Below are 26,375 nucleotides of genomic sequence, written 5' to 3'. Positions count from 1 at the left end.
ATAGCAAAACCCCTTAACCATGGTGCCCCCCATCATAAGGCAGGAAGTTAAGTGCAGCACTGAAAACATCTATTCCAAGCCTTATGCTAACGATAATGAATTTTTATGGTGCAAGCGCAGCTAAGACCCAAGAGCACTGTGGCACAATGCACATTAATCTACAAGGTGGCGGGTCCAAGATATGTAGTGTGCGCTTGGGACACTGTCCACGTATGTGCTGCCCAATGACATATATAAATCTGTGCCCACACATTTCATAAACAGAATGGGACAGCATTTATGCAAGCTGGCATAATGTGGGTGACTCTAAGATAAGAATATCACCTCTCTTTGAATTTTGCTATGCCAAACACTAGTGTTCCAAGGAAGGAACATAGGCATAAAATGCACTGCCAGTAGACAGGCTTTAAGTTCTATATTTTTTCTTCACAAAGCACCAACCATTTTAATTACATTTGCTTTGTTGATTGCAACATTTTTATTTTCTTGTGAAAGGGCTCTATAAACACCTTTGCAGTCTTCCACAATAATCATAGAGTATGCAAAAACAAGAAATTCTAGGAGAGCTGCATTTTCAAGAGAAAAAAATACAGTTTTATATGTTCCCATTTTGAAACATTTTCAATTAAAAGTTCAATCCTTTTACTGTGACAGAAGCGTGCAGGAAGGGTGCACAGCATTACTCTAAGAATAGAAGTCTCCAGCGCTGCACTTGATTTTTGCCCCCAAAATAGATTTGGCCACCATGGTGCAATGCTTTTTCACTGTGCAGAGAAGCTGACTTCCAGAGCTTTGCAAAGGGTCCATTGAACTGGTAAATGCTGTTCAGAAATCACAAAAGGTCTAGCTGACAATTTAGGCTGAAAAGAGATTCACACTTCTCAAATGTACCAAAAGCATGAAAACTTGAACTAAGGGGAAAACTTATTAAGTAAGCCAACAGTCATGGAAACTAGGAAAGCACAAAAGAATGATCTTTTTTAATTTTTAATTTGTGGTGTCGATTAATGGGAAATTAGTAGTGTGATCACTTTATGGTTGAAAAGAAATTGATAAGAAAGTAGAAGAAAAACAACTCCATGCTGCCAGTGGGATCCGAACCCACGACATCCGCATGCCACGTGCAGTGCTCTCCCAACTGAACTAGGGCAGCAGCAGCCGTCTTCTACTTTCAGGAAACTGCCATGCAGATTTAGAGACCATTAACAAATTATTCAAAATATTGGAGATTCACATGTCATCACAAGCTACATGCTTGAGGGTACATAGCGTTCGGAAAAATTATTCAACAAGGAAGTCCTGTCTCAGTTACGTTGCAAAGGGGATGCCAACGAAACCAAAATGAAGCCGGCAGAGCGCATATTTTTCTAACTGAGGGCGATACAAGTGCAGTGCAGTTTGACCTCGATTTAAAGGGTCGTGCATGCAGATTCACTTCTTTGAAACATTGTAACACATGAATTGGGTAGTGTTGTTCAACGAAAATTCGTGGATAGCTGCGGAAAGACCTCAAGATCACAAAAATGAAAAGATAAAAAATCCTATCTTTTTTTTATTGATTTTTCAGCTGCGAAGAGCCCTGTCCCCCTTTAAATTGCTTGCAAGAGCCTGGAAATCCCTTTTGAACTCCAAGACTCGAAACAGCTAATGCCACTAACTATGCGAGTTGTTGCACAGGCAACGGACATACAAAACACCACTACTTTAAACAAAAGCAGCAGCAAGAAAAAAATGCTGCTTGCTTCACTTACCATGATAATGTCTCCCGGCATTATGGACAGCTCATCAGCATTTCGCGCTTCAAAAGCATACAGTGCTCTGTATTTTACAAGGCCAGTGGACGAGGTGACAGATGATGCAGGCTGTGTGCTTTCTCCTGAAACAGGGATGAGTGCCACAGAATTTCCTTGCAACTACTTTGAAAATGAAAGTTTGAGTCAATCTCAGTTCTACGGTCTTGACAAAAGAACTGCTCATCTTGGAAAGGCGTGTGCAGGCTTAACATTAAAATGCCATGCTATGCTCGCAGCATAGCACCATCTGGCCCAATATAAGAATATTTATTGCAACTGTCAATACTGGGCACAAAGAGATTGCAAATTCAGCACCAAAACTGTCTTTGGTTCAATTAGCTTTGCTCTTAAGATATTTGCTGAATGCCAAGTCTAAATAATTCAAGTTTATGACTGCAGCTTATGGTGCCACGGGGAGACAGTGTCCTTCATTCAAGCCTGCATGACATGCACGTTGTACGTCCACGACAGAGAGAGTGCAGGATTCTTGAAAGAACAAAATGAGCACAGGATAAGAGGGTGGGAAGCGTCAGTCTGCTAGCCAATTTTTCGACAAGAGGACATGTCTTAAGGCACAATTATACGCAGACGTAACCCATGCGCAACACAGTGATGGCGGTGTTGGCCAAAGTGAGACCCAACAGTGCTTCCAACAGCGCTTGTCTGACAACACGTTCCGGCATTAGGTGTGCGCTTAATGTACTGGCACTGACACAAAGCATGTCCATTCCATGTCGGGCACACACACAGGGCACACCAAACAGGTTTGCCCAGAATGCACCGCATGCTCCCTCTCGGCGTTGGCTTGCCAGCTTGTAAATTTCATAAGTGCTGGTGTGCCAGACAGTCTGTGCATGCACTTCACCTGTCACAAGGTGCTGCGTCACACTGAAGAGGCTGTGGTGTAAGGGAGCCAAATTTTCGCCTGGCATGGCGTTTCCAACCTCACATCTTAAGACTTCAACAAACATTCACCAGGGCACCGAAAACAACGGAATATAAAAGCACCTTTAGTTTGGACATGTTCTATAGTGTCGTTAAGGCTTGCTAGCATACCTGGCCAGGAATCAGCAGATGCAAACTCTGAATGATCATTCCAGGCATCTAATGTTGTGGTACTGTTCTTCTGCTTCTTCAATGCCAGTACTTGCTGCTTTTTTTGAGTGAATTCTCGCATCATTGCCTCGTTCTGTTGTACAAGGTCCGATAACCTGTCTTTCAACTCCTAGAAAAGGCAGAGGCAACAAAGAGGACCACAACTAGTTTTGTATGCAGTCTGGTTACTAAACGATACAGGACAATACATTAGCACTGCTGTGTGCACGCACATGCACATGTGTCTCACCTTCAGCTGAGCATTGTTGTTGTCTACATCTTGCTGCTTGAGCTCGGCTTCCTTTTCGATGTTAGACAGCGTTGAGCGCAGCATGTTTAAGCTGATTTCTTTGCTGCCACAACTGTTCATTTGGAGTGAGTAGCTATCTGGAGGAGCCAAGGGAAATAAACAGGAAAAGAAGAAAACGGCAACAGTTAAGATCATCTTTCCAAAAAAAAAAAAGCCAAAATTATTGGATTGCTTGCAAATAGAAAAGATGGACTCACTGTTGGTTCCAGATACTGTTTTTAACCGGCCCTGGTGGCTCAGTTTCTCTTGATTCAAAAGGAGCATTCTGTCACCAATTTCCTGAAGGAAAATAAAGAAAGCCAGTGACTACTAGGTACATGCTGAATTGTTATAGCATATTGTAACCATAGAAAGATACATCTGGATTGGGAGATAAATGGTAGTTAGCCTAAAGCTCTGCTCTCACTTTTAACTTTTTTTCAGCCAAAAAATGAGAACACTGGTTAAAAGAAGTAGACTGTTTTGACTATTCTTATAATATTTCACTGTTGTATCAGCAGAAAATTGTTTCCTAATACCGTAACACCTCGTTGATACGTTTTTTTTAATTGTGGAAAAAAAACGTATTATCCGGGAAAACGTGTGATCCAAACCGCCCGATTTTGAGAAATGTAAATAGACAATTTATTGACAATTTCACTTTATAAAAATGTCAATTGGCATTTCTTGGCACAAGAGCTGAACAGATCCTATTCCAGTACTCGGTGAATTCAGTCCGCAGTCGCACTTTCTTTAGTGCTGAAAAAAATTCGTAAGCATCCGGTCCGTCGACGGCAGTGTCGAAAGTAACCTTTCCCTCTTCCTTGTCATTTTCAGACGCTTCGCCCCTTCGCACCCAAGTACTATGGGAAAGCCACCGCGGCGCCCGATTGTCTCACCGTTTCCCAGCCACGACCCGTTCGTATATACGGGCATCGCTGTAGTTCATAGAAGCTTCGCTTCCTTTCCCTTATGCACCGCGAAGAATCCTCAGCGTTTCTCCTCTTCATATCGCGTCCCCGCAGAAACGGCCCTCGCGAATGCTAGCACGCCGTTTTTATTTTTTTGTTCTTGGTGATGGTGGTGGTGACAATGATGCTTCGCATCGTTGCGTCGGGGGACTGCAGAGAAGCCACCATGGTGGGTGACTGCCGAAAAAAATGTCGCGTGCCCTCTCGATCGGCCCACTTGTATGTTTGCACATGTTCGGTTGGTCAATAAACGTATTAAAAGACCACAATTTGTCGAAATTTTTAAACGTAGTAGCAGGGAAATCGTAATTTCCGGGAACGTATTAACCAGGAAAAACATAGTGCAACTCTATGGGGCATTTTTAATGTCTGCGATTTTGATCGAACAAATCGGGAAAGTATCAACGAGGTTTTACTGTATATAATTTTTCCTGCAAATCTTGAGAAAAGGCTGCAGAATTAACGAATGTGGCAGGAGCCTGGTTCAACATTCAATACATTCCTACTGGTGTGTTACAGGGCAACACATTCTTAGAATTTTTCACAAAGCACAAATTATGGTTTTGAACTTTGCGATTCAATGTTCGCTGATGTATCTAGAGTGAGAAGAAAATTTCATACATAAATTTAAAATTCACCAATTTGAAAAACAAAGAATGTTTGGCTTGTATTATGGTGCTAAGAGTGCAACAAAACAAATCGGGTCAAAAATAGAGAAAACAGTTGCGAATAAATCTGCTCTGCAAGGAGTACCTAGGCAGAAAACTGCAATGAAGATAGATGCTGTTTGATCGCAATGCAAAGCTGCCGCAGTTCACGAAACAATGTTTCTAGAGTGCTTCCCAGCCGATTTCACCAATAAAACTCCAGGACAGCATAAAAAATGATGCACACAAGCAGATACAGCAACTATTAAAAAATCAATTTCATGGCTATTTTGGCCGGATTTCGAAGCCGCATTCCCCCTTGAAAGAATGATGGAAAGAAAAGTGACCTTCTGCGGTGCCCACACTCTCGTGTCACTCACCTTCAGTTCGAGCCTTGTTTCATTGAGTTCCCTCATTTTGGTGTCCCTCTCTACTCTCATCTCATCAATGCACGCTTTCATCTCTGCAACGCCCTTCTTGGTGTCCGCAAGCTTTTGGTTGGCCTCATTAATTTTGTTCTCCTGAAAACAAAACACCACATCAACTCAATCCAAACAACAAAAGTGGGCACTGCCAAATAGGTCAGTTCAAATGGGGCTAGGCTACCACAAGTCGGTATTATCTACCGTCTGCCAGACAGAGGGTTGGGGGGCACAGAGCTACCACAGTCCTCAATTATCAACTGTCACGCGGTACACTCCAGCAGCTTTACCAAAACTTCGCTTACGTTCCTAACTACTGCATTTGCTCTTGTAATTTGCAAACCCCTAATTTGTTACTGGGGTTTTTTAAAAAAAACTTTTACTCGCACATTTTACATTCCCTGCCGCACCAGACCACCAGCATTCATGCGGGTGCACTCAAGGCAGACTCGGAATATTGACACTGCCGCATCGCCGTACACAGCTGCAAAAGGTGCAAGTGGTGAGGTAATGCCGCCACACTGATCCTTCCAAAAATTCTGACTGCACGCCGTTTACCAGTCTCACTCATGCTGGTGGTCACTTTTCCTGACAAACAGTTGCGAGAGCAAATTGCTGGTAACCTCCGGCCCGTGCTGGAATTCGAAACTACGGAACCGTTTACTGTTCGGTTTGCCGCTAGTCAGGCGGGCTGCATGCGAGAGCACTGTTATATTGCCTTTCATCTCCACTTGCCCTGTCTAAGGGCTTTGCAAATGTATCATTTTTTTTTGGACAGCAAGAAGTGCGAGCTGGGGGGATTGATGTAGAGGTGGCACTATACGGCATATATTGTGCAATATTAGCGTTGCAGAGCTTCTAGGACGTGTTCATGAAATCTCTGCGTAGTTAGTGCACTTCTTTTTTAAACCCTTAAGAAAAAAAGTGCACAAATTACGTGAGTAAATACGGTACTTTAAGACCCAAAATTTAGCTCATCACCACAAGTATCTTTTAAAAAATGACTGCCAGAACAGCAAGAAGGAATGGTTCACAAGCCAAGCACGCACGCAAAGCAAAGCAAGGAAATAAATATTCAAAATTCTTGCTGAATGACGAAACTGTTCAAATCTTGTGACAGAGACCTGACAACACTGCGCACTGTGTGTTGCAAACTATACCGTGGGCCAGGGGTTCCCAATTTTTTTAGTCTTGGGGAACCCGAATGAGTTTCAAAATGTACCAAGGCAACATCGGCAACAGTGCGGCCGGGAGGCAGTTCGGCGTCACGGAGGGAAGCATCCGCGGATGGCGACGACAGAAGGAAGCACTTTTCGCATGCAGCGGACGCGAAGCTTTCGTGGCCTGAAGAATGGGTCATACCCAGAAATTGAACTGGCCCTGACGGAGTTCATAAGAGAACAGCGAGCCGCACATCTAGCTGTGAGCGTGGAGCTCATGCAGGTAAAAGCTAGGGAGCTTGCTAGAGAAAAAGGTATTCCAAGCACCGCCTTCAAAGCGAGCAAGCACTGGATATACCGCTACATGTACCATGCTGGGTTTTCGTTACGGCGGCGAACGTCGATTTCCCAAAAACTGCCCGAATCGTTTGAAGAGCTGCTGGTGGCTTTTCAGTGCCACATTATTTCGTTGTGAAAGTGCAAGAACTTTCAGCTAGGGCAAATAGGCAACGCTGACCAAACGCCGATTTATCTGGACATGCCGTCACCCCTCACTGTGCACGAGAAGGGTTCCAAACAAGTTTGCGTCTGGTCTACTGGCAACGAGAAGACGCGGGTTACGGTCATGCTATTGTGCACAGCAGACGGCCACAAGCTCCCGCTTTATGTCGTGTTCAAACACAAAACAATGCCGAAAGGTGAGGAGCTGCCAAAGAATGTCATCGTGAGATGCCACGAGAAAGGTTGGATGAACAAGGGTCTTGTCCTTGACTGGGTGAAGTCCGTGTGGTGTAGGCGGCCCGGTGCACTATTGTCCTTCCCGTCGATCCTCGTGCTGGACGCGTTTCGCTGCCATTTGGCCGACTCTGTCAAGAGAGTGTTACGCGATTGCGGCACTGAACTTGTAGTCATCCTAGGTGGAATGCTGCAGCCACTTGACGTTTGCATAAACAAATCTTTCAAGGATGTGGTCAAGCGGTAATACGCAGAGTGGATATGCTCAGGTGAGCCTGCAGTGACGCCAACTGGGTGGCTGAAGCGGGAGTCGCCAGCCACGCTGGACGCGCGGGCCAGTATTCCTGCGGACCTTGTGCGTCGTTCTTTCAAAAAGTGTGGCATATCGAACGCCCTCGATGGCACAGAAGATGAGTGCCTGTGGGATGATTTGTCGGACAAAGAAATCTCCGAAGAAAGCGCTGTTGAAGATGAGAGCGAGTGAAGTGCGGTGTCCGATTTCAATAAATGTCTTTCTTCGTGCTTACCTGGCTTACTTCACTCATATTACACGCGGATAAATTTTTTTTTTCTATTTCACGTCTTTAAAATTTTACCTCGTATTATATTCGGGTTCGTATCATTCGCGGGTTTTTACGGTAGCTACATTGCTGAAAAAAAAACAGAATGAAGAGGACATTCAGAAGTTAATTTTTGAAATGCAGGTGAGTCACTGCCAGCGTGCAAGCAATGTTGAGCAGCAGTAGCAGCAGCTCCATCAATAAGAGTGTTTGAGGATACCTTTGAAGGGAACCCTGTTAACCCCACCCCACTCCGAGACAAAGCGCATGAAGCGACGCTCACCACTTGTTCTATCTGCAGGGCGAGCGTCTTCTTGTGGCCCTTGAGCCGGCTGATGTTTTCCTGCTCCCGCTGCTTCTGCGAGAGGAGCTCCTGCATCCTCTGTTTCTCCCACTCCAGCTGGCGCTGCCGTTCCATCTCCCGCCGAGCAGCCTGGTGCAAATGGAGATGAAAAGCAACGATATCCCACTGCCAATTCACGAGACGGTACCCAGCATAAAGCAGAAAATCCTTAATGCCAAAGCACGCTCAACATTTGATGACAAAATGCAAATTACACACGTGCTTGCTATGCTGGCTCCAGTCAACCTCGGAGCCATTGGTTGTTGCACACATTCATAAAATGCAATGCAGTGCAGAGCCAACACTCCTCTGGGGAAACAGTAACAAAATAGTACCGTATTTACGTGCATAATTTGCACACCCTTAACTTATCACCCGGGTTTTAAAAAAAAATTTTTTACTCGCATATTTTACGCAGTGCGCTGAGCTAGACCACCATCATGCACGCGGGCTCTACCCTTTGGCTCTACCCAGTAGCATTCGGGTATTCCGCATGTTTATTCGGAAGGCCTTTTGAATCTTTTCTGCACCGGGCGTTCATGGTGGTGTCAGGGGCTGCTGTTACAATCACGGCGGCACCAGCGGCATCGCCACTCGGAACGGCCAGCAGCGCTTCCGGGGAGGATCGGCAGCTGATAGAAGAGCCAACACCGCTGTTTGTTTGGCCGATACATGTGACTCGACTGCCGGCTACGCTTTTCTTGGTGGCTCTGACGGCTTGTGTTCGGTTGTTCGGTCGTGTCTTGCGATGGGATATCACATCTATACGGCAAGTTTCAAAGTGCTTGTCAGCGCCTTATCACGGCGCGGAGCGGCAAAGCCAGCGAGAATAAGCGCATGCGCACAAGTTTGTCCATAGACGACAATCGTTGTGTCGGAAAACTTGTGCGCACGTGGCTATTCTCGCTGGCTTCTCAGCTCCGCGCCGTGATAAGGCGACGACAAGCCGTTTGGTCGACGCTCGCGCGGTACTGTTAAAGAATTGTGTGGTGTGAAAATTGATTTATTGATTCGTGGTTGCTTTCCCGGACGAAGCTGCGAAAGCAAACTTACGGAATCCGGAACTACCGACCAATTGGCTGGGCTGCAAGCGATGACGCTGTTTTAGCGTCTTATTCAGCTTCGTGCATGCACCTTCAAAAGGGGGGGGGGGTGCGCGCGGCCTTTCATTTAGAGTGAACTTTATTTCGGGGAGTGGCCAGCGTGGGTTATATTGCGCGTTATGACCTTTGTAGAGTTTTTTAAGTCGCGCTTGCGAAATTTCCGCGTAATTTGCGCACCCCCTTCTTGGAGCCCTAAATTCTTAAAGAAAGTGCGCAAATTATGCGCGTAAATACGGTATATTGTATTCAATGTGTTCCTCTGCATCTCAACCATCAACTGTGTTACACAGTCAAGGTCAACCTCCACAAGTGTAGCTCTGACAACAATGGGGGCAGGACCAGCATTTCTTAAAACAACAATCGAAATGTGATGAATGTAGGGCACAGTTGTACGTAACGCATTACAAGTAAAGTTAGTTACATTTTTAAAATTTTGTAATTAATCAATTAGTTTTTTGTAGGGGTGTGCGAATATTGAAATTTTCGAATACGAATCGAATACGAATATGATGAAAAAATGGCTTCGAATATCGAATCGAATATCTGATCAGCACAAGAATAAATTCAGAAAAGATAAACAAGCAAAAATTGTTGCTCATATTTTTTTCAAAATAGTGTATGCCCTTCGCAACTGAAATAAACAAAACTAGACTGCCTGAGCACCGTATAAAAAAAGAACATGATGTGCACAGAAATGTGTACTACTTAATTGAACAGCATAACAGTATCCAACCTGTAATGTGGTCAGGCAAAATGAAATCAATAACATGACAAGATTGGAAACAAAAATAACATGGTGGCTAGTAAAACCAGATTAATTCGGAGTTCAAAGAACCGACAGAAATGCCCGGGTTATTCGAAGGTCGATTTATAAAATGCCCCGCGGCCCTGAAACAAAAAGAACTACCGAAAATGTGGTAGTCTTATGAGGCGGCTCTATAGTGCAAACACCTGTAATCCCGTGACGAGCACCGAGTTTTAGTGTGCTGGAAGACATCGCAAACGTCAGCGAGATGGGAATGCACACTGACGTCAGAATGGCGAGACCGAAAAAAATTGACCAGCGACGTGTCAGTCAGCGTCTGAAAGCGGCACGGTGCTGAGATTGGACTACTGGCGAATGCACGGGCCGACAGTTGCCATTGCCACGGGCGAGTGGCGAAGCTCGGAAACCAAAACTACGCGGCCAGGTGATTTTTTTTTTTACCTAGTGACAGGGGCCTCCGAACGCTTGCCGTTACGCCCACTCAAGAGGTGCATGGGTTACAGTGCACCATGCAATAGGCGGGATTTTTATAGGATCACTTGCCCTGTTGCGACACCTCGACTCGCCCCTTCGGGAGCCTCACGCGAAATTCCGCAAGTAGGCTTTCCCCCATAGCGTAGTTGAGCAAAACAAGGTGGCGGTGGTCACACTCAGAGAGTTAAGGTGACAGAACGAATGCCATGGGTGCGAGCTTTAATTAGGTAACATATTACGGGAGGATAAAAAATAAACGCGCTTTCGAGTTGCAATTGTTAGAAGCGGGTCGTCCCCCATCTTGTTCGCAGCACGTGTGGTATGTGGGAAAGCCTACTTGCGGAATTGCGCACAAGGTCAAGCCTAACGGCATCGGAATGCGATCGGTCCACGCAATAAACGATGGAGAAGAAAGCGAACAGGGCCTTTTATATTGTTTTCCTGGAACATTAAACTCTATATTCAGATAATTTGCCCATATATTGTGCTTTTTCCGCAAACAAATTTACGAAAGTCTGCGCAGTATACGATCGCTGCCGAGTATTCGGGAATTTTCGAATATATTCGGAAATTCACGAATATCATTTCTCGAATACGAATATGAACCGAATGTGAAACATATTCAGTTCATATTCGAAATTTCGGATATTCGCACACCCCTACTTTTTTGAAATGGCAACATTCTGGGTAATTCAATTACCTTTTTCTGTAGTTGACTACCGGTTCCAATACCAAGTTTTAACCAATGCTACAGCTTTAACAACCTTAACCCGACAGCAAACACTGGTGCTCGTGCGAATCTTTCTTTCGTGACAGAGTGGCAACATACCGGCTGCAGAGAAGCATTGCGTGCGATCATGTCCAGACCACAACGGTGTCACCGCCATCTTCTATGGCAGTTTTTGTTGAGATATCATGTGATCTCTCTATTAACAATGTGCAATAAAATATCAAGCAAACCGCTGTAGTTCATTGTAGTCAGAGTAAATCTGTTACGGCAATGAAAGTTGGAAGGAAAGTAATGCTACAGTAATCGATTACTTTCCTAGGGCTGTAACTGACCACTGCAATCAGTTACACATCAGATAGAGTAATTGTAATTGTAACTGGTTGCTTATTTTCTGTACCGTGTACAAGACTGATGCAGAGTGAACCAACATAGAAATGCGCCACGTAACGTGAACATGTCACGCGGCAGCAGAAAATGCAAGATAAGCGCCAACTCCTCGTCATCACCTCTCTCTGCTCGAGGGCTTTCCTCCTCTGCTCCTCCTTCTCCTGCTCAAGCTCTCGCTGTCGAGCCAATTGTTTCTCCAGTTCGAGCTGACGTCGCCTCTCCTGCTCCTGCCTGCAAGACAGCAAGTACTGTGAACTGTGCATCATTTGCCAAGCACAAAGAATAAGTACGGAGGCGCAGTTCCTAATCTTTTTAGACCTGGAGCAGGCGCCTTCACAAGGTGCTGAGCAACCTCACACATCTTCGCAGTCTTCCTTTCTGTCTGATATGCAAGCAAACTAGAGCACACCGAAACATGACCCCTCAAAAAATGTCCTAATTGAATAATACCGTACAATCTTGACATGAACACAGTCCATTCGTAAAATTCCCTGGCTGTAGTGCGTTGTGTACAAAGTGCAGAATATCGGCTGTTCCAAACGCTCACTCGCGCCAATGCTGATGACACGAAGGCGAGAGCCACAACCACATCCTCAACAACCAAGTGCTGCCCGGATACCACCGATGCTGTGATTGCCAGTTGCGCAGCACGGCGCTAGTAGCGAGTGGTGGTGTGCGGCCGTAAATTAATCTTGTCAGCGATACACAGAACTGCGTGAATGCATTCGCCGTGTTTTGCATTAAGGATTTTGTTATTTTTGTGTGACATTTTATTGTGACCCTGCGAGATTAGTATCACAGAGATTCTACTGTATTGACAGGCCGTATAAAAAAACAGTTAGCTGTAAGCAATTAGGCAAAGAATGGTCCAAAAATGAAGTTTGTAAAGGTTGAGGTGCACATTATTTTTGGTGCTTGGGGAACCCAAAGGAGCACTCCCAAGCAGCGCAACAGGTTTTACAGAACCTAGTTTGAGAACCCCTGAACTACATATCAGAATTCAGTGTTCAAAGCCTACACAGACCTACATATGATGAGCATATTGGGTTTCTGCTGCTACGGTTTTTGGTAAAATAGTACATGCTCAGGACAGAGGGGAGTGCACACCGTATCCGCTCCCTCTTCTCTTGCTCCTCGCGCTCTTTGCGCTCCCGCTCCTGCTGTTCCTTGCGCTGGCTCTCAAGCAGGGCCTGGCGCCGCTTCTCCAGCTCAGCCTGGCCCTTCTCAAAGTTGGCCCGCCTCTTGTCCTCAAAGGTGGCCAGGTTCTTGTCCTCAACCGACAACTCGCCCGGCAGTGCGCCCAGCAACTCAGGCACAGGACCACCTGCAATGTTTTGGGGAGCACCATGACGCTGGTAAATTGTGCCAGCCCACTACTATCTGGTCTCAGACCTAATTCCCTTATTTTCAGTCCATTCCTAATGAAACTATCACCTTGCTCAGTTTTTATGCTGATTTCAAATATGAAATTTCTTTTTCCATAGCTTAGTCATTGATTAGTACCTCGGTGAAAAAAAATTGCTCAAAAAATTATATTTACTGCATGGCTACATCGTCCAATGAGTAACAAGTGCAATAATCACAGCGTTTTTTTCCATTTCACCCTTATTAGTAATTTTTACAAGACTTGGAATAGCAACATTTAAGGTGTGAATAACATGGATTGATTAACTTTATAAAATCATAAATTTTAAAAGCACGATTGAAAAATTGTGCTTTAATTATTGTAAGCATTGCGCCTTCAGCTCCCTTCGCAAACAAAATGACATCTCTGTGAGATGCCGAGATATCAACACACTAGGGCAGCCAAGTGCCCAAAATTTTCTAGCTGTCAATTCGTCTGCTCCAGTGCAAATCCAGCCCACATAATGATCTAGATTTAATATTATGGCCAAAATGCTGATTTTCAGAAGTAATATCAAATTGGTAGAGTTGGAGAGTAATAACTGTAGATTCCAATATTGTCATTTTCTTTAAATCTATTTTTGGGTCCTTTTTTGGTCCCAGGGACCAGTGTCCCTCTGAAGTTGCAGAAACCTTAAATTGAGTCTTCAGTCACCCACATTTACGGCTTCCTTGCTGCATACTCCTACACAGCTTAGCAAACTGAGCCCATCTATAACCAGAAAGTGCATTCTAATCTTCCAGTAGACAGCTACGCAGAACGCTATGTAAACTGCTTTTGTCAAATCCCCTCACTGCAGATGAAATGAACCCCTAGCTAATGGTCACCTGAATCAAACACATGTGGCTGCTAAAAATAATGTCAACTATCATTCCAGGATAGCTTACGCCACAGATGACGTGTTGTCAACCATGAATGCCATGTGTTGCATGCTAAAAAGCCTGACTGAAAGCTGTGAGCAGTAGGAATTCGTTTGAACATCTGTAGCAGCTCCGCAGTGAACCTTCACAACTTTAATGTGCTTTCTGGTGTGTTTCCTATTAGTGGGGCTGAGACTTCCAAATAGGTTTGGTTTATGGACGTCCCAAACCGACTCATGCCTATGAGGGATACCACAGTGAAAGGCTCCAGAAATTTTGGCCTCCCGGCATTCTTTAACGTGCACTGACATCGCATACTACACGGGCCCTTAATTTCGCCTCCATCGAAATGCGACCGCCGCGGGCGATACCGAACCCGCGTCTTTAGGATCAGCAGCCGAGCGGCAGCTGATTCCACCACTGGGCCACCGCGGCAGCTGATTCCAAATAAAGTCGAACTAACCACACAGACAGGCAAACGATTACTTAAGTTGTACAGCGTAATCTGCATTACAAATGTTAGGGCTGCAGAAAATCAACTGGGGCTTCGAGTTACTTACAGAGTGGAATGCATTAGATTTCCCATTTGTTGCAGCTTCTGTAGCAAATTGTGTGTATTTGCGTTAGTTTCTTTGCAATTGTAGGTCTATCAATCACAATATTTAAACTGCTAGCTGCAGAAGCAGGTATCCGCTATGTGGTGACTAAGCTGCAATTTCCATATTTCCCATCTTATTAGATTGCTTATTTTGATTTTCTATCTATGCTGCTGTCTAGAAAAAATTCAGTTGCTCACGACCCATTTAGCAGGCTGTAATGATGTCACAAGGTCATGTGACCTTTCTCGAACAATCAGGGGTGGTCCATCAGGCAATTGCGATGATGTCACATTGACACATAGCACCTCTCGACCAATCAGCGAATTTGGTTTCAACATAGGTAGGGTTTTGGTGTGACAACTCAAGCTACAGCATTAAAACGGTGAATCTCCATTCCAAAGACAAACAGGCACCTGATGACTGGACGCTGTCTGACCGCTTCCGCCGGTATGAAGGCGGTATCAGGTCGAGAGGAAGTTTGGCTGGCAAGGCATCCCCTGCTTTCACGCACTCCACCAAGTGCATGGCAAGGACAAACTCTTCGCATGTTAGCCGCCCATCAGAGTCTATATCAGACAGGTTCCTGAAAGAACAAAGAGCAGCAAAAAGTAAGTAATTGTGCCATACTCCTGTTTAATAATCCTGGCCACAGAAGTTCCTGCCTTTACTCATATGCAATGCACATGCAAACTATAACGTTTACATTGCACTTACTACACTAAAAAGTTGGTTTTACAGTTCTGCTTCAATAAAAAGTTTTTGCTAGTAAGCAGACTGTTTTTTTTTTTTTTTGCACATCAACTATGCCTACAGAGTTCAATATCTTGTTTGGTTTCATCAATGACTGCAGGGAAAGTCAGTTTGCACATTCAATGCCACCGCTGACATTGCGTGCAGAATTGGAATGAATATGTAGGCCCGTGTAACAATGCGATTCGGTGCACGACTGTTTATGATGGTTTTGCCGATGACATAGACTGCACTTATGACCCGCAGCGCTGTTGGTGCAAGGCGGCTTTCGGCTGGGCCGCTTTTTCACTTGCTTTGTTTATGAAGGCGTGACTGAAATCAGTTGTACATTCATTTTAATGTTAAGGTATTGTGTCAAGGGCAACAGGTAACAACATTAGACCTTTTATGATGAGCGATGGCTAGTTCCAAAACATGCGCCACTGCTGGAGAGGACATACCGTATAAACGCGTGTAAGGGCCGCACCCGTGTAAGGGCCGCACCCCGTATTCCCAAAGGAAATATTTGATAAAAAAAAAATCCGTGTAAGGGCCGCACCCAAACTTTCCAGGAAACACGCAAGAATAGCCTTTGAAATACATGCGCACAGGAGCTTCGAGGTGCCGCCCATGGATGGCGCCCGAGGCCGCAGGTCATCATCATCATCTTTTCTTCTGCCACGAGCTTCTGCTACTGTACTTCCGCTATCCGTATCGGCATCAGTATCGCCAGGTCTAACTTTGTTCTGTTCTGGCTGTCAAAGCATGCGTTTTTTGGTGGTTGTGTTAGCGTGGTCGCTCGGCATAGTTGCTGCTCTCGTGCGCTGTCGTTCTTCACTTTTTCATTAACTGCCTCCAAGCATTGTCACTGTTGCACGATGGGCAAGCACCTTAACAGCTACACGGCGGGCTTTAAACTGAAAGTAGTGGAGTTCGCTCTCGAACACGGCAAGCGTGCCGCGGGCAGAAAATTTGACGTGGACGAGAAGTGTGTCCGACGGTGGTGCGGACAAAGGGATGCGTTGAAGAATACCAGCTCCAAAAAGCGCGCTTTCCGAGGCAAGCCATGCAAATTTCCTGAGCTAGAAGAAGAGCTGCTATGCTATTCAATGGAAGTGCGGAACAACGGCTACGCGTTGACAACGGACATGCTGCGCGTGAGGGCACAAGCCTTGGCGCGTGCTAAAAGCATACCGCACGAGGACTTCAAGGCTAGTGCCGGCTGGGTACGAAGATATCTGAAGAGGAAGGGCCTATCATTTCGGCGAAGGACCACGCTGTGGCAGCGGCTGCCCCCCGACTACACCGACAAGGTGCTCAGCTTTCACAAGTATGTCATCGGTCTGCGTCGTGAGCACAACTATATATTTTCGCAGATAGCGAGCGCCGACCAGACCCCCGTGTGGTTCGACTGTCCCGAGAGCTGCACAGTTGAACTGAAAGGAAAGAAGAGTGTTTTCGTGCGGACAACCGGCGCGGAGCGCCAACGGTGTACCATTATGCTGTGCGTCACCGCGGACGGGCGGAAGCTGCCCCCCTATGTCATCCTGAAAAGAAAAACGATTCCTAAAGGCGTTTTCCCCAAGGGAATTGTAGTTCGCGCCCAAGAAAAGGGCTGGATGGATGATGAGCTTGTGCTCGATTGGGTAAAAAGCGTTTGGGAGAAGCGCCCAGGCGCCATGCTGGCCCGACGATCGCTCCTCGTCTTGGACAGCTTCCGCGGTCACTTGACGGGTAGGGTTAAGGAACGCCTACGCGGTATCCGCACAGACATGGCCGTGATACCGGGCGGCCTCACCGGCATGCTGCAACCCCTGGATGTAAGCATCAATCGGCCTTTTAAGGTTGAATTTCGAAGGCAGTATTCGGAACGGATGGCCAATGGCAATCACGACGAGACGCCGACAGGGCAGCTTAAGAGGGCACCGCTCGCGACTGTGGTTGGATGGATTTTGTCCCCGTGGAATTCCGTGTCGACCGACATTGTAACCCGAAGTTTCAAAGTGACCGGAATTTCAAACAGTTTAGACGGGACCGAAGACGACTTTCTGTAGGCTGAACATTTACCTGAACACAGCACCAGCTCGGAGACTGAAGACTCCGTGAGTGATGCCCGAACGGTAAATAAATGCCGCGCATTCCAGATTGGTTTGCTTTCACTTGAAAAAAAAAATTTTTTTTTCGAAAATCGCGTGTATGGGCCGCACCCCGAAATTTGCCCCCCGAATCTGGGAAAAAAGTGCGGCCCTTACACGCGTTTATACGGTAATCATCTTGCTTTTGAGTCACATGCAAGCACTGATATTACTTTTTATTTTTTCCCTTTCTGCTGCAACTGGGACAGGCAGTGCTGTGTAAACGGCACAGTGACGGCAGTCTGAGAAGGAGTCTCGACAGAACGCCAAGTGGCAGGTACTGTATAATCTCATGTAAGGGGCGCACCCCGTTTTAGACAACAAATTGAGAAAAAAAAATACGGTTACAAGATCTTTAAATTCCTGTATGGGTTTGCACTTTCAAAATTTACACCCAAATTTTAAAAAAAAGGTGCGGTCCTTACAAGAGTTTATACAGTATGTTTGTATCATGCGTCGCAAATCAGCTTCAGAGAATCTAAACAACCACACCTCTGCCTCGTCATTCAAAGCATTAATTCTGAGGCATCTGTGACCCCTATTCAACGCACAGTGACATTAGTGCATGCGCGAAGTGCCAACGATGAAATGTCTCCAATAAGCATGGTTTGGTGCTAACTCACAGGACAAAAACATGGCTGCTTTCATATTGCACGCGGAAATAAAAAATGCATTTTGAGAGCCAATGTAGCGGGCTCATGTATTATGTGAATATGCTCATCGTTCAAGGTTTCTGGAGTACTGCGAAAATCACACCATAGCACCTGTTTTCAAATGGTGAAAGACCAAACCTGGCAGATTTTTGGAAATAAACATTGTCATGAACCAAGTCCAATAAGTCAATGTTCTGGTCCGATTTCTTGACAGTGAAGTTTCCGCTTCAGAGCAATTTTCAGGGGTCCCATTAATTTCGTTGTAGTGGGGTTCAACTGTGCATCAAAATATATTACTGATTCACAAAACAAAGTGACTTTGAATTAATTTTGTTTAAAGTTATGTCTTAACTCTCAGTGCTGTTACTGTTTCTGCCAGTACAACGGCATGAAAGGAACAACGATAGCACTGCCCAGGTGCCCTTTTCATTATACAGTAGAACCCCTCTATAATGAAGTAGCTCGGACCAGCAAAAAATCTTTACTACCGTATAAATGCGAGTAAGAACCGCACTTTTTTTTTTTTTAGATTCGAGGGCCAATTTTCGAGGTGTGGCCCATACACGCGATGTGCGAAAAAAAAAATTAAGTAAGAACACGCCAGTCAGGAACTGAGCGGCATTTATACAACATTCAGTCGTCACTCGCGCAGCATGTCCGCTGTCAACGCGCAGCCGTAGTTCCACGCTTCCATCGCTTAGCAGAGCAGCTCTTGAAACTTGCACGGCTTGCCTCGGAAAGCACGCTTTTTGCAGCTTGTGCTCCTCAATGTATCCTTTCGGCTGCACCATCATCATACGCACTTCTCGGCCACGTTGAATTTCCTGCCCGCCGCACGCTTGCCGTGTTCGAGAGCAAACTCCTAGCCGTGTAGCTATTAAGACGATTGCCTGGCGACAGCAAGCGAGAGCCACAACTACGGTGAGCTACCGCAACTACTGAGCCTTTGACAGCCACAAAAACATGAACCAAAAGGTGAAGTTGGTGATACTAATGCTTATATGAATAGCGTGAGCTTGCAGCAGAAGAAAAAGTTGACGATAATGATGAGCCACGGCCTCGGGTGGCATCTGTGGGCGGCATCTGGAAGCGCCTGTGCGCGTGCGTGGCCTCCGCGATCAAGTGCACCGTTGCTCACAGCCGGAGCTGATCGTGGAGGTCACAGCGAGTGCATTTCCTGTTCCCGGGCAGGTCAGTCGTGGAAAGTTTCGGTGCAGCCCTTACAGGGATATTTTTTTTTTAACATTTCCTTCTGAAAAACAGGGTGCGGCCCTTACATGTGTTTATACAGTATATCAGTGTCACTACTACAGCAGTTGTTGGCTGGTTTGGTTTGTTGCTTTGTGGGGTTTAAGGTCCCAATGCAACTCAGGCTATGTAGTGGAGGCCTCCGGATAATTCTCACCACCTGGGGTTGTTTGCCGTGCACTGACATCGCACAGTACACGGGCCTCTAGAATTTTGAATCCATCGAAAATGCGATCCACGCGGCCGGGATCGAACCCGTGTCTTTCAGGTCACCAGCCGAGTGCCCTAACCACTGAGCCACCGCGGTGGCGATCAGTTGCTGGTGATGGCACGACTCTGACTATGCTCTTTGGTTGCTTACTAAGCATGAAGTGTTGGTTTGTAAAACAAATGCTCAGAAATACCTTACATCCTGCTCTTATGATCCCTTTATGTGATTATTTATTATCAATTATAACACTTACCACGTTTTCGACATCATTTACATCTTGTGGAAGTGCCGCATTTACACGAATACAACATGGCTACAAAAATAAAGTGAGTTTGGTTCCATATGAAAGCCAAAGCTTTCCATGATCACATCATCTTCAGTGGCTTCAGCATCAATTAAGAGGCAGTAGTAAAGAAACGTGTGCGACAAAGTCAAGTGCAGCAAAACTACCTTGCCCTGAGATTTCAAAATAATATAGCAGTAGGCAGACCAAAAATATGACAGGCAGCCCATAGAGGCCACAGAATTCTCTAATACTGCCACATACAAACTATTGTAGGTTCTTTTTTTGCTTCTGTTCATGCCTCACCATATCTGGGCAAGAACAGGCTGGGGCAGGCCTGACTGGAGCAAGATGGTGCGTGCTTGGCCACCGCCCAGAAATCCACTGCGGCTGCGGTCATGCGAGTTGAACAACTGAGTGTACTTGAGTTTCGATGGCTGGGAAACAGCCCACTCAGTGAGCGCAGGTGATGTGGGAGCTGTGGGCGGCACAAAGGCGGCAGGGGGCGCCGGCTTTGGTGGAATGCCAACCCCCATGGGTGGAACACCGACACTGCAAAGAGCCATACAAAACATTGTAAAGAAAAATCAAGCATAAAACAAGGCAACCTCTGCAAAACTTTCTTCACACTTCTCCTATCCCTCTGCGAGCCTCATAAAACAAGAACACATAGAACTGCACAAATATGAGTTCACACATTCCTGCAATTAACTGCACAAGCCTAGATAGTACTCCGCATATCACAAGGAACTTGTGTTCTTGGCAATGTACTACCATCCTCAACAGTGTGGAGATGTCAGACTGGCCACAAAATGAGTCTACTTTCCACAGCGGCTCCCTCTCACAGAACTATGAAGTACTGCCTGGTACTGCAAAAATTTGCGGCTCTTGTAAGGCTGTTATTGAGACATCACCCCGAAACAGCCAGGGCCACAAAACGCAAATATCATGAGCGAGTAGCACAAACCAAGCAAAATGAAAAGTGCATGTCTGTTGGCACTGCAGCCACCACGAGTGATAGCAGAGATCAGTCTCACCCAGGGATCATTCCCATTTGTGGTGCCGCAGGGTGAGGGGTGCCAGCCAAGGTGGGAGGGGAAGGAGCCACGGGAAAGGCAGGACCTGGCACAGGTGCTACCGTGCTGACTAGAGGTTGAGCCACGGGTGAACCCACAGACTCTGCAAGAGAGACCAGGACCAGGCATCAGAAAGTGCTAACCGTGCCTCAGACAAAAAAAAGATCTAGTGTGTGCTTTGGCAGAACTCCCTACGATGGTGGGAACTTTATAGCAGAGCAGTGGTAGCAATTAAATTTCATCTATGCTCACAGGCAGATTTACGGGCGACTCTTGGAGAGTGGCAATGCATTTAAAGGTTCTCGTGGTTTTCCCAAAGAAAACTGTGCACTAAGGTGGAGGGGGAGTCTGCCCCTGTCTGAGCTCAATTGTACGGCTATGAAACAAAGTTAAATTTGTAGTGTTCAAAGTTGAAGACGTAGCGACATTCACCTGGTAGTTGACAGCAATTCTTTACAGAAAAAGCTTGTTAATGTCACCTTCATTAATTCGGGAATCCAGATAAGTCAAACTGCCGGCTCGGTCCCAGCCAACATCCATGTAGGTTTATGGCACCTGACACTCGCTTATTCAGACACTATGAGTCTCGCATTGGTTAATTTAATTAAACAGCCTTCTGAAGAGATGCCATGTCCAGATGTGACTGATGCAGCAGGATACCATTGAAATAGTCTAACTCACAACTTAAGTTCCATACTGCAGAGTCGCTTGCGCACCTCTGACAACACTAGCATGGTGGCAGGTGGGACGAAAAAAGGTCAGTCACATCACCAAGTATAGTCTGACTGCTTAGTTTTGGATTTGCTCTTCCGAGCTTCGTTCCAGCTCACTGCAACGCCAGCTATCGCCCAGGCATCAACGAATTAACCTAATCCAGCATGCCCATTCAGAGTACTGCATATCAACACACACGTTGCTGTCTATGTAAGGATGTGACACTAGGTGCTATCAGAGCAACAGGATTCACAACCTTCGTCAAGCGGAAGAGAGGATTTTTGCATGCCTATGAAGTACACCACACGGCAACAATCCCAATTAATTCTGACCACCTTGGGTTCTTTAACATGCCATAAAATCTCACCACATGAGCATTTATGAATTTCTTCTTTGCTCAAATGCAGCCAGCACAGCTGAGGTCAAGCCCACAAATTCAGGCCCAGCAGGTGAATGCCACAGCCACAGAGTTGCTGCAACCACCTCGATTAACCTCTTGCACACCACCACTGTCAGTCCAGACTAACCGGCTGTGTAACCATGTGGACTAGGAAAGCATAACTGTAGCTGTTACAAGCTTACAACACAGACACCTGTCAGCCAGAAGTGGTGCTCACCAAGGGGGGGCCCAAAAGATGCGGCAAAGTTTGTGGTGGGGAATGCATTTGGTGATCGCAGGGTGGCTGGCAAGGCGGCGGGCAGTTCAATGCCCTTCAGCTTCATCTGTATCAGGTGCAGGGCCACGGCAAATTCATGCTGATTTATCCTGCCATCCGCATCCATGTCGGCCAGGGACCTGCAGGAGTCAATGTGCAACAAAGCCATCAATAAAAGGATTGAGAGGAAGCACCAATTTTGGAACCACTGCCAAACTTCTGAGCACTCTAGAGCATCAAATTTAAAATATGCAATTATTTTAGCTGCACGGCCAATAATTCATTAACAGATTAGAATAACTTTCTAGTTAGGGGGCTGCAAAGAAACTCGCCTCACAAAAACGAGTGACGCATGGTATTGACACCTTATATCAGGCGCAAAGAAAACAACATAGGAAGCTTTTTGACAGGGCAACTATTAGCGATTCTAACGCACTAAACTATCGCTGTTAGTGCGGCTTTCCAGTGAATCGATCCAGACCAACAGTATTTAAAACACGCAAAGCCAGAAGTATGTTCTCAGCATTGCAAGCTCTGCCTATGTAGCTACATGCAGCTACACAGCATGAGAAAGCCGAATTTACACATGGCCAACATACTGCTCCAACAAATTTGCTGGAGTGCACAAAATGTTGGCTCAAGAAAAAGAGAGCAACAACAACCGAGCTCACATAGATATGTCTGCACTGAGACAGCAATACAAACCTACAAGAATGGAAATGCTAGAGAACTAAAATAACAATAGCTGAGAGTTAAAACGCCAAATTCTTGTGTTTTCACAATTTTTAAGCTGTCAAAGGTCAAAATAACCACTAACACTAGTAGCAATGCTCTTCAGATGCCGTTACTTTTTCACAGAATTCTTTTTTCTGTGCAAGTGCATTCAAAACACCACGTAACGTTCAGAACCGACAGAAAAAATTCTAACCACATTGCCAGGCACTTTAAAGATTATAGAGCTCACGTTGACCCCCCCCCCCCCCCCCCCCTTTTCTCAATCAAAATAGCACACCATGTGTTAAGAGCACATATTGAGTGTCTTTAATGTGTACTAAGAGATATCATTTATGTTGGAAACCATATAAATTTTCTGAACTACACAACAAAAACAAAGCATTCTAATCTGCTATAGTATGGATTGTGTGCCCTCTAAAACTAGTATTCATAAGCGCTGACTAGATGCAAAACTCAATATTGCTGTCATAGATATCGCTTTACTAAGAAGACAAGAGATCAGAACGACCAAAAGCTCAAGAAATGAGCTGCAGAAATGCAGGTCAGTAATAAATGATGCAACCACTTAATATTTAGATCAGTCATACTCAAAAAATTGGCAGAGCTACAGCATGCAGTACTCACCATACTTTGGCAAGAACTGCAGCAGGTAAGCCAGACTGCAGAAATAGCTTCTTGGCTTGTTCACCTGAAATGCCATCACAGAAGACACAACCACTGTATGTTTACACTATGGCTGTTGTAGGCCAGCAATAAGGCCAACAGCTGAACCCAGCTGTCACAGAACCTTCACATATACGGTAAAAAGGACCTCAGGGTAAAAGTACAAAACAAAGAAAAACATGCGGTCTCCTTGCCACACACACACCTGTTATAAATCCTCCCACCGGCTGCATCTGACGAAACTGGGCATCGAACTTAGCCCGAGATTCCGGTGGAATCACCCAGGGATCAAAACCTGCCATTGTGTCGCTGATTCAGTCAGCCTGACAAGGCAAAGGTCACATCCTGGAAATAAGGTGTCACACAATTCCAATCACATACAAAATACTGGGCAAATTTTGGTGACACATAATGCTCAACTAAATTGAGCAGTGCCCAGCACCACACTTCCGTCATTTGAATGCAAGTATTCTAATGCATGACTAATGAAGCAAAAGCACATACCATGGCAATTCTGTTACAGAAAATGAAAAGAGAAGTTCCTTGACCTACAATAAATTCTTGCTCTCGAAAATCACGTGATCAGAAATGATCGCAAACAAGTGGTTAGCTTGGTCTCTGGCAATAAGTCAATACGAACAATCGTGCGCTGGTTTCATCAAGATGAGACTCACAGGTGTTTCGCAAGTTTCACGCACCAGTTTGTTTCAAGGTCACGACAGTTGATAGCGCTTGAATACGCTTTTTTTTTTTCCCCTTAGTCGTCGCTCTATTTTACACACTTCAAACAGGCGCCCTTTCCTGGTCCTTGCACTGTTACCGTTTCGTCTGCACTTTTAGCCAATACACTGCACGGATCCATGCAACTTGCTGGGTTTTAGACGTCGCACAGTTAACTGGTTTCGCGCATAAACAATACTGCGTGAGCCCACTTCCTCGTCTCGGAGGAGCCGTTGTTCGCAGGCCTCCGAAGGATGAAAGGGGGCCATTAGCCAAAGAAAACAGGAAGACTGGTCACACGAAACGATAGCTTTGACGTGAACCCCTAAAATTGATTAAAATTCGCATCGGCTCGTCACACCCTTTACTAGATCACAAACTGGATAACAGGGTATCTCGGTGGTAAATCGGACCCCAGGCATCTGCACAGCGCCTACACAAGCCAACGCGGACAGCTGCTAGACTCGAAATGCTCCATAGCAAAATCGGCCACAATACTTGACACGAAATGGTGACGACAGAACGCGAGCAGTGGGCGCATCAGCGAAGCCGGCAAATCGATCGCACTTCTGGGGCTAGTTCTAGCGCCGCACAGCAACTGACGCCTGCGGTGACCTAATGTCCGATAAACCGTGAAGCATGCTGATTTTTACAAAAATTGTAATGCGGTAAAACCCTTTACGAACCGCCCATACTTTGAGTGTGATGTGTTGAGCAGTCAGAACTAGGCTTAAGTTGGTACGGTGGAAACGATGTTTGCAGGTTCCAAGCACTACTTCACGCCACACGGACTTTGCTTACCAGGCTGAGTAGAGCCCTCCGTCAAAGCCACATTGCCCAGAGGCTGGGTAAACGTCCCTGGTGCAGACACATTTATCTGATGTGTTATGAATGAAAAAATCCCATGTAGCGCCGTCAAAAACACCGCCCATCAACTGATCCAGCCGGCGCCTTCAGAAATAGGTTTCGCAAACGCAGGTAACAAATCATTTTGTTGATTTGCGGCTTAATTTTTCTTTGGATGTTCATTTTGATATGCAAATGTACCGCATATTAACTACTATCCTAGTAAATACGAAACCATTATGGCTTTGACCGCCTGCGGCGTCTGCGGCTGCGAGAGCAGGCGAGAGACTACTTTCGGTTTTTATTTTTTAAAGCGGTACGTTGCTATCACTATAACGTTGCGGCCACAGCACGCATCAGAACTCGATATCGCTTGGGATTTGGGAAAGGGGCAGTTTATGCGGCACAATTTATGAGCACAAAATCTCCAAAGAGCAGATTTTAAATATAAATTAATTACAATTAACATTCGCCTGGGCTCATCCGTTCGGCTTCAGTGTACTAGAATTTTTCTCTGGAGTTAAGTTGCATATATAGCTTTCTTTTGTAGCCGTATGGCTGAGCGCGGTCATTTTCATGTCAGGAAGAAGAATAAGAAGCATTTGCTGCAACCATAATAATGCTGCCCTCTTGTGAAGAATAAGCGCCCGAGCTGTACAATCTTCGATCGCCTTGTCTTGCTATTCCGTACGATGTTTTTCCAACTGTCTCAGGATTTTAAACTTCTAATGATATTTGTTTCTGGGATGCTGATGCATAAAAGTTGTTTCTTTCTTTACAGAACCGTCGATGGCGCGCTCGGGCGTGATTCCTTCCGCGACGCGCCGTCTTTGCAAATGTGCGCCGATTTTTGTGACAAAGGGTCCCATTTGCAGAGGCGTTTTGCAGAAAACAGAGGAATACTCAAGTTGCATAACATTCCGAAAACCAAACTGCGTTCGATTTCAAAATTTGATCTAAAAGCAGTCGAGCGTTGCTCTTCATATATGCTACCTAAACTGCTTGTTTTCCTTTCCCCCATTTCTATTTTTTTTTTGCCTCATTCGTGTTGGAAAGCGGTTCTTTAATTAATTACAGTTGATTGGTGATTGCTGGACACGTATCCTTGGCAGCAACCTCCTTGGGCGCTCATCCAACCGTACCCGCGCTTAAATATTTATTGCGATGCGGTGATGTCTCAGTGTTATCGCATCCCTGCCGTCCAAACCATACAGATGACTTCATCGATTGGTTACGCGCTCCGCACGGGGCTACTTGATCCCTTCGACACCCTCTCAGCCCGTGTGGCCAAGTTCGGCAGACGACGCAACCCACGAAACACAAGAAGGGCTACGCAATGTGTAAAAAAAAATACTACAAAATTATAC

General features: G+C 45.7%; 1 protein-coding gene across 6 annotated transcripts in view; it reads right to left on the bottom strand.

Moving 5' to 3' along the window:
- The window catches only part of Dap160 (dynamin associated protein 160), an 84,672-nt gene extending 59,555 nt beyond the window's left edge, over positions 1–25,117 (bottom strand). For all 6 annotated transcript variants that reach the window (XM_077630862.1, XM_077630863.1, XM_077630864.1 and 3 more), the window contains exons 1-15: positions 24,964–25,117; positions 23,648–23,787; positions 23,404–23,467; positions 22,006–22,184; positions 20,636–20,777; positions 19,905–20,150; positions 14,753–14,922; positions 12,583–12,799; positions 11,595–11,706; positions 7,956–8,105; positions 5,176–5,316; positions 3,396–3,477; positions 3,139–3,275; positions 2,850–3,018; positions 1,752–1,876 (exon numbers count right to left, since the gene is read on the bottom strand). In XM_077630862.1, the coding sequence (XP_077486988.1) occupies positions 1,752–1,876; positions 2,850–3,018; positions 3,139–3,275; positions 3,396–3,477; positions 5,176–5,316; positions 7,956–8,105; positions 11,595–11,706; positions 12,583–12,799; positions 14,753–14,922; positions 19,905–20,150; positions 20,636–20,777; positions 22,006–22,184; positions 23,404–23,467; positions 23,648–23,744 (2,031 nt within the window). In that variant the 5' untranslated portion in view covers positions 23,745–23,787; positions 24,964–25,117. The remainder of the gene's footprint in view (positions 1–1,751; positions 1,877–2,849; positions 3,019–3,138; positions 3,276–3,395; positions 3,478–5,175; positions 5,317–7,955; positions 8,106–11,594; positions 11,707–12,582; positions 12,800–14,752; positions 14,923–19,904; positions 20,151–20,635; positions 20,778–22,005; positions 22,185–23,403; positions 23,468–23,647; positions 23,788–24,963) is intronic.
- Positions 25,118–26,375: the final 1,258 nt, after the last annotated feature.

This window comes from Amblyomma americanum, chromosome 7 (assembly GCF_052857255.1).
Source record: "Amblyomma americanum isolate KBUSLIRL-KWMA chromosome 7, ASM5285725v1, whole genome shotgun sequence".
NCBI classification, from domain to species: domain Eukaryota; kingdom Metazoa; phylum Arthropoda; class Arachnida; order Ixodida; family Ixodidae; genus Amblyomma; species Amblyomma americanum.
This window is presented reverse-complemented; position numbering and strand designations above follow the sequence as displayed.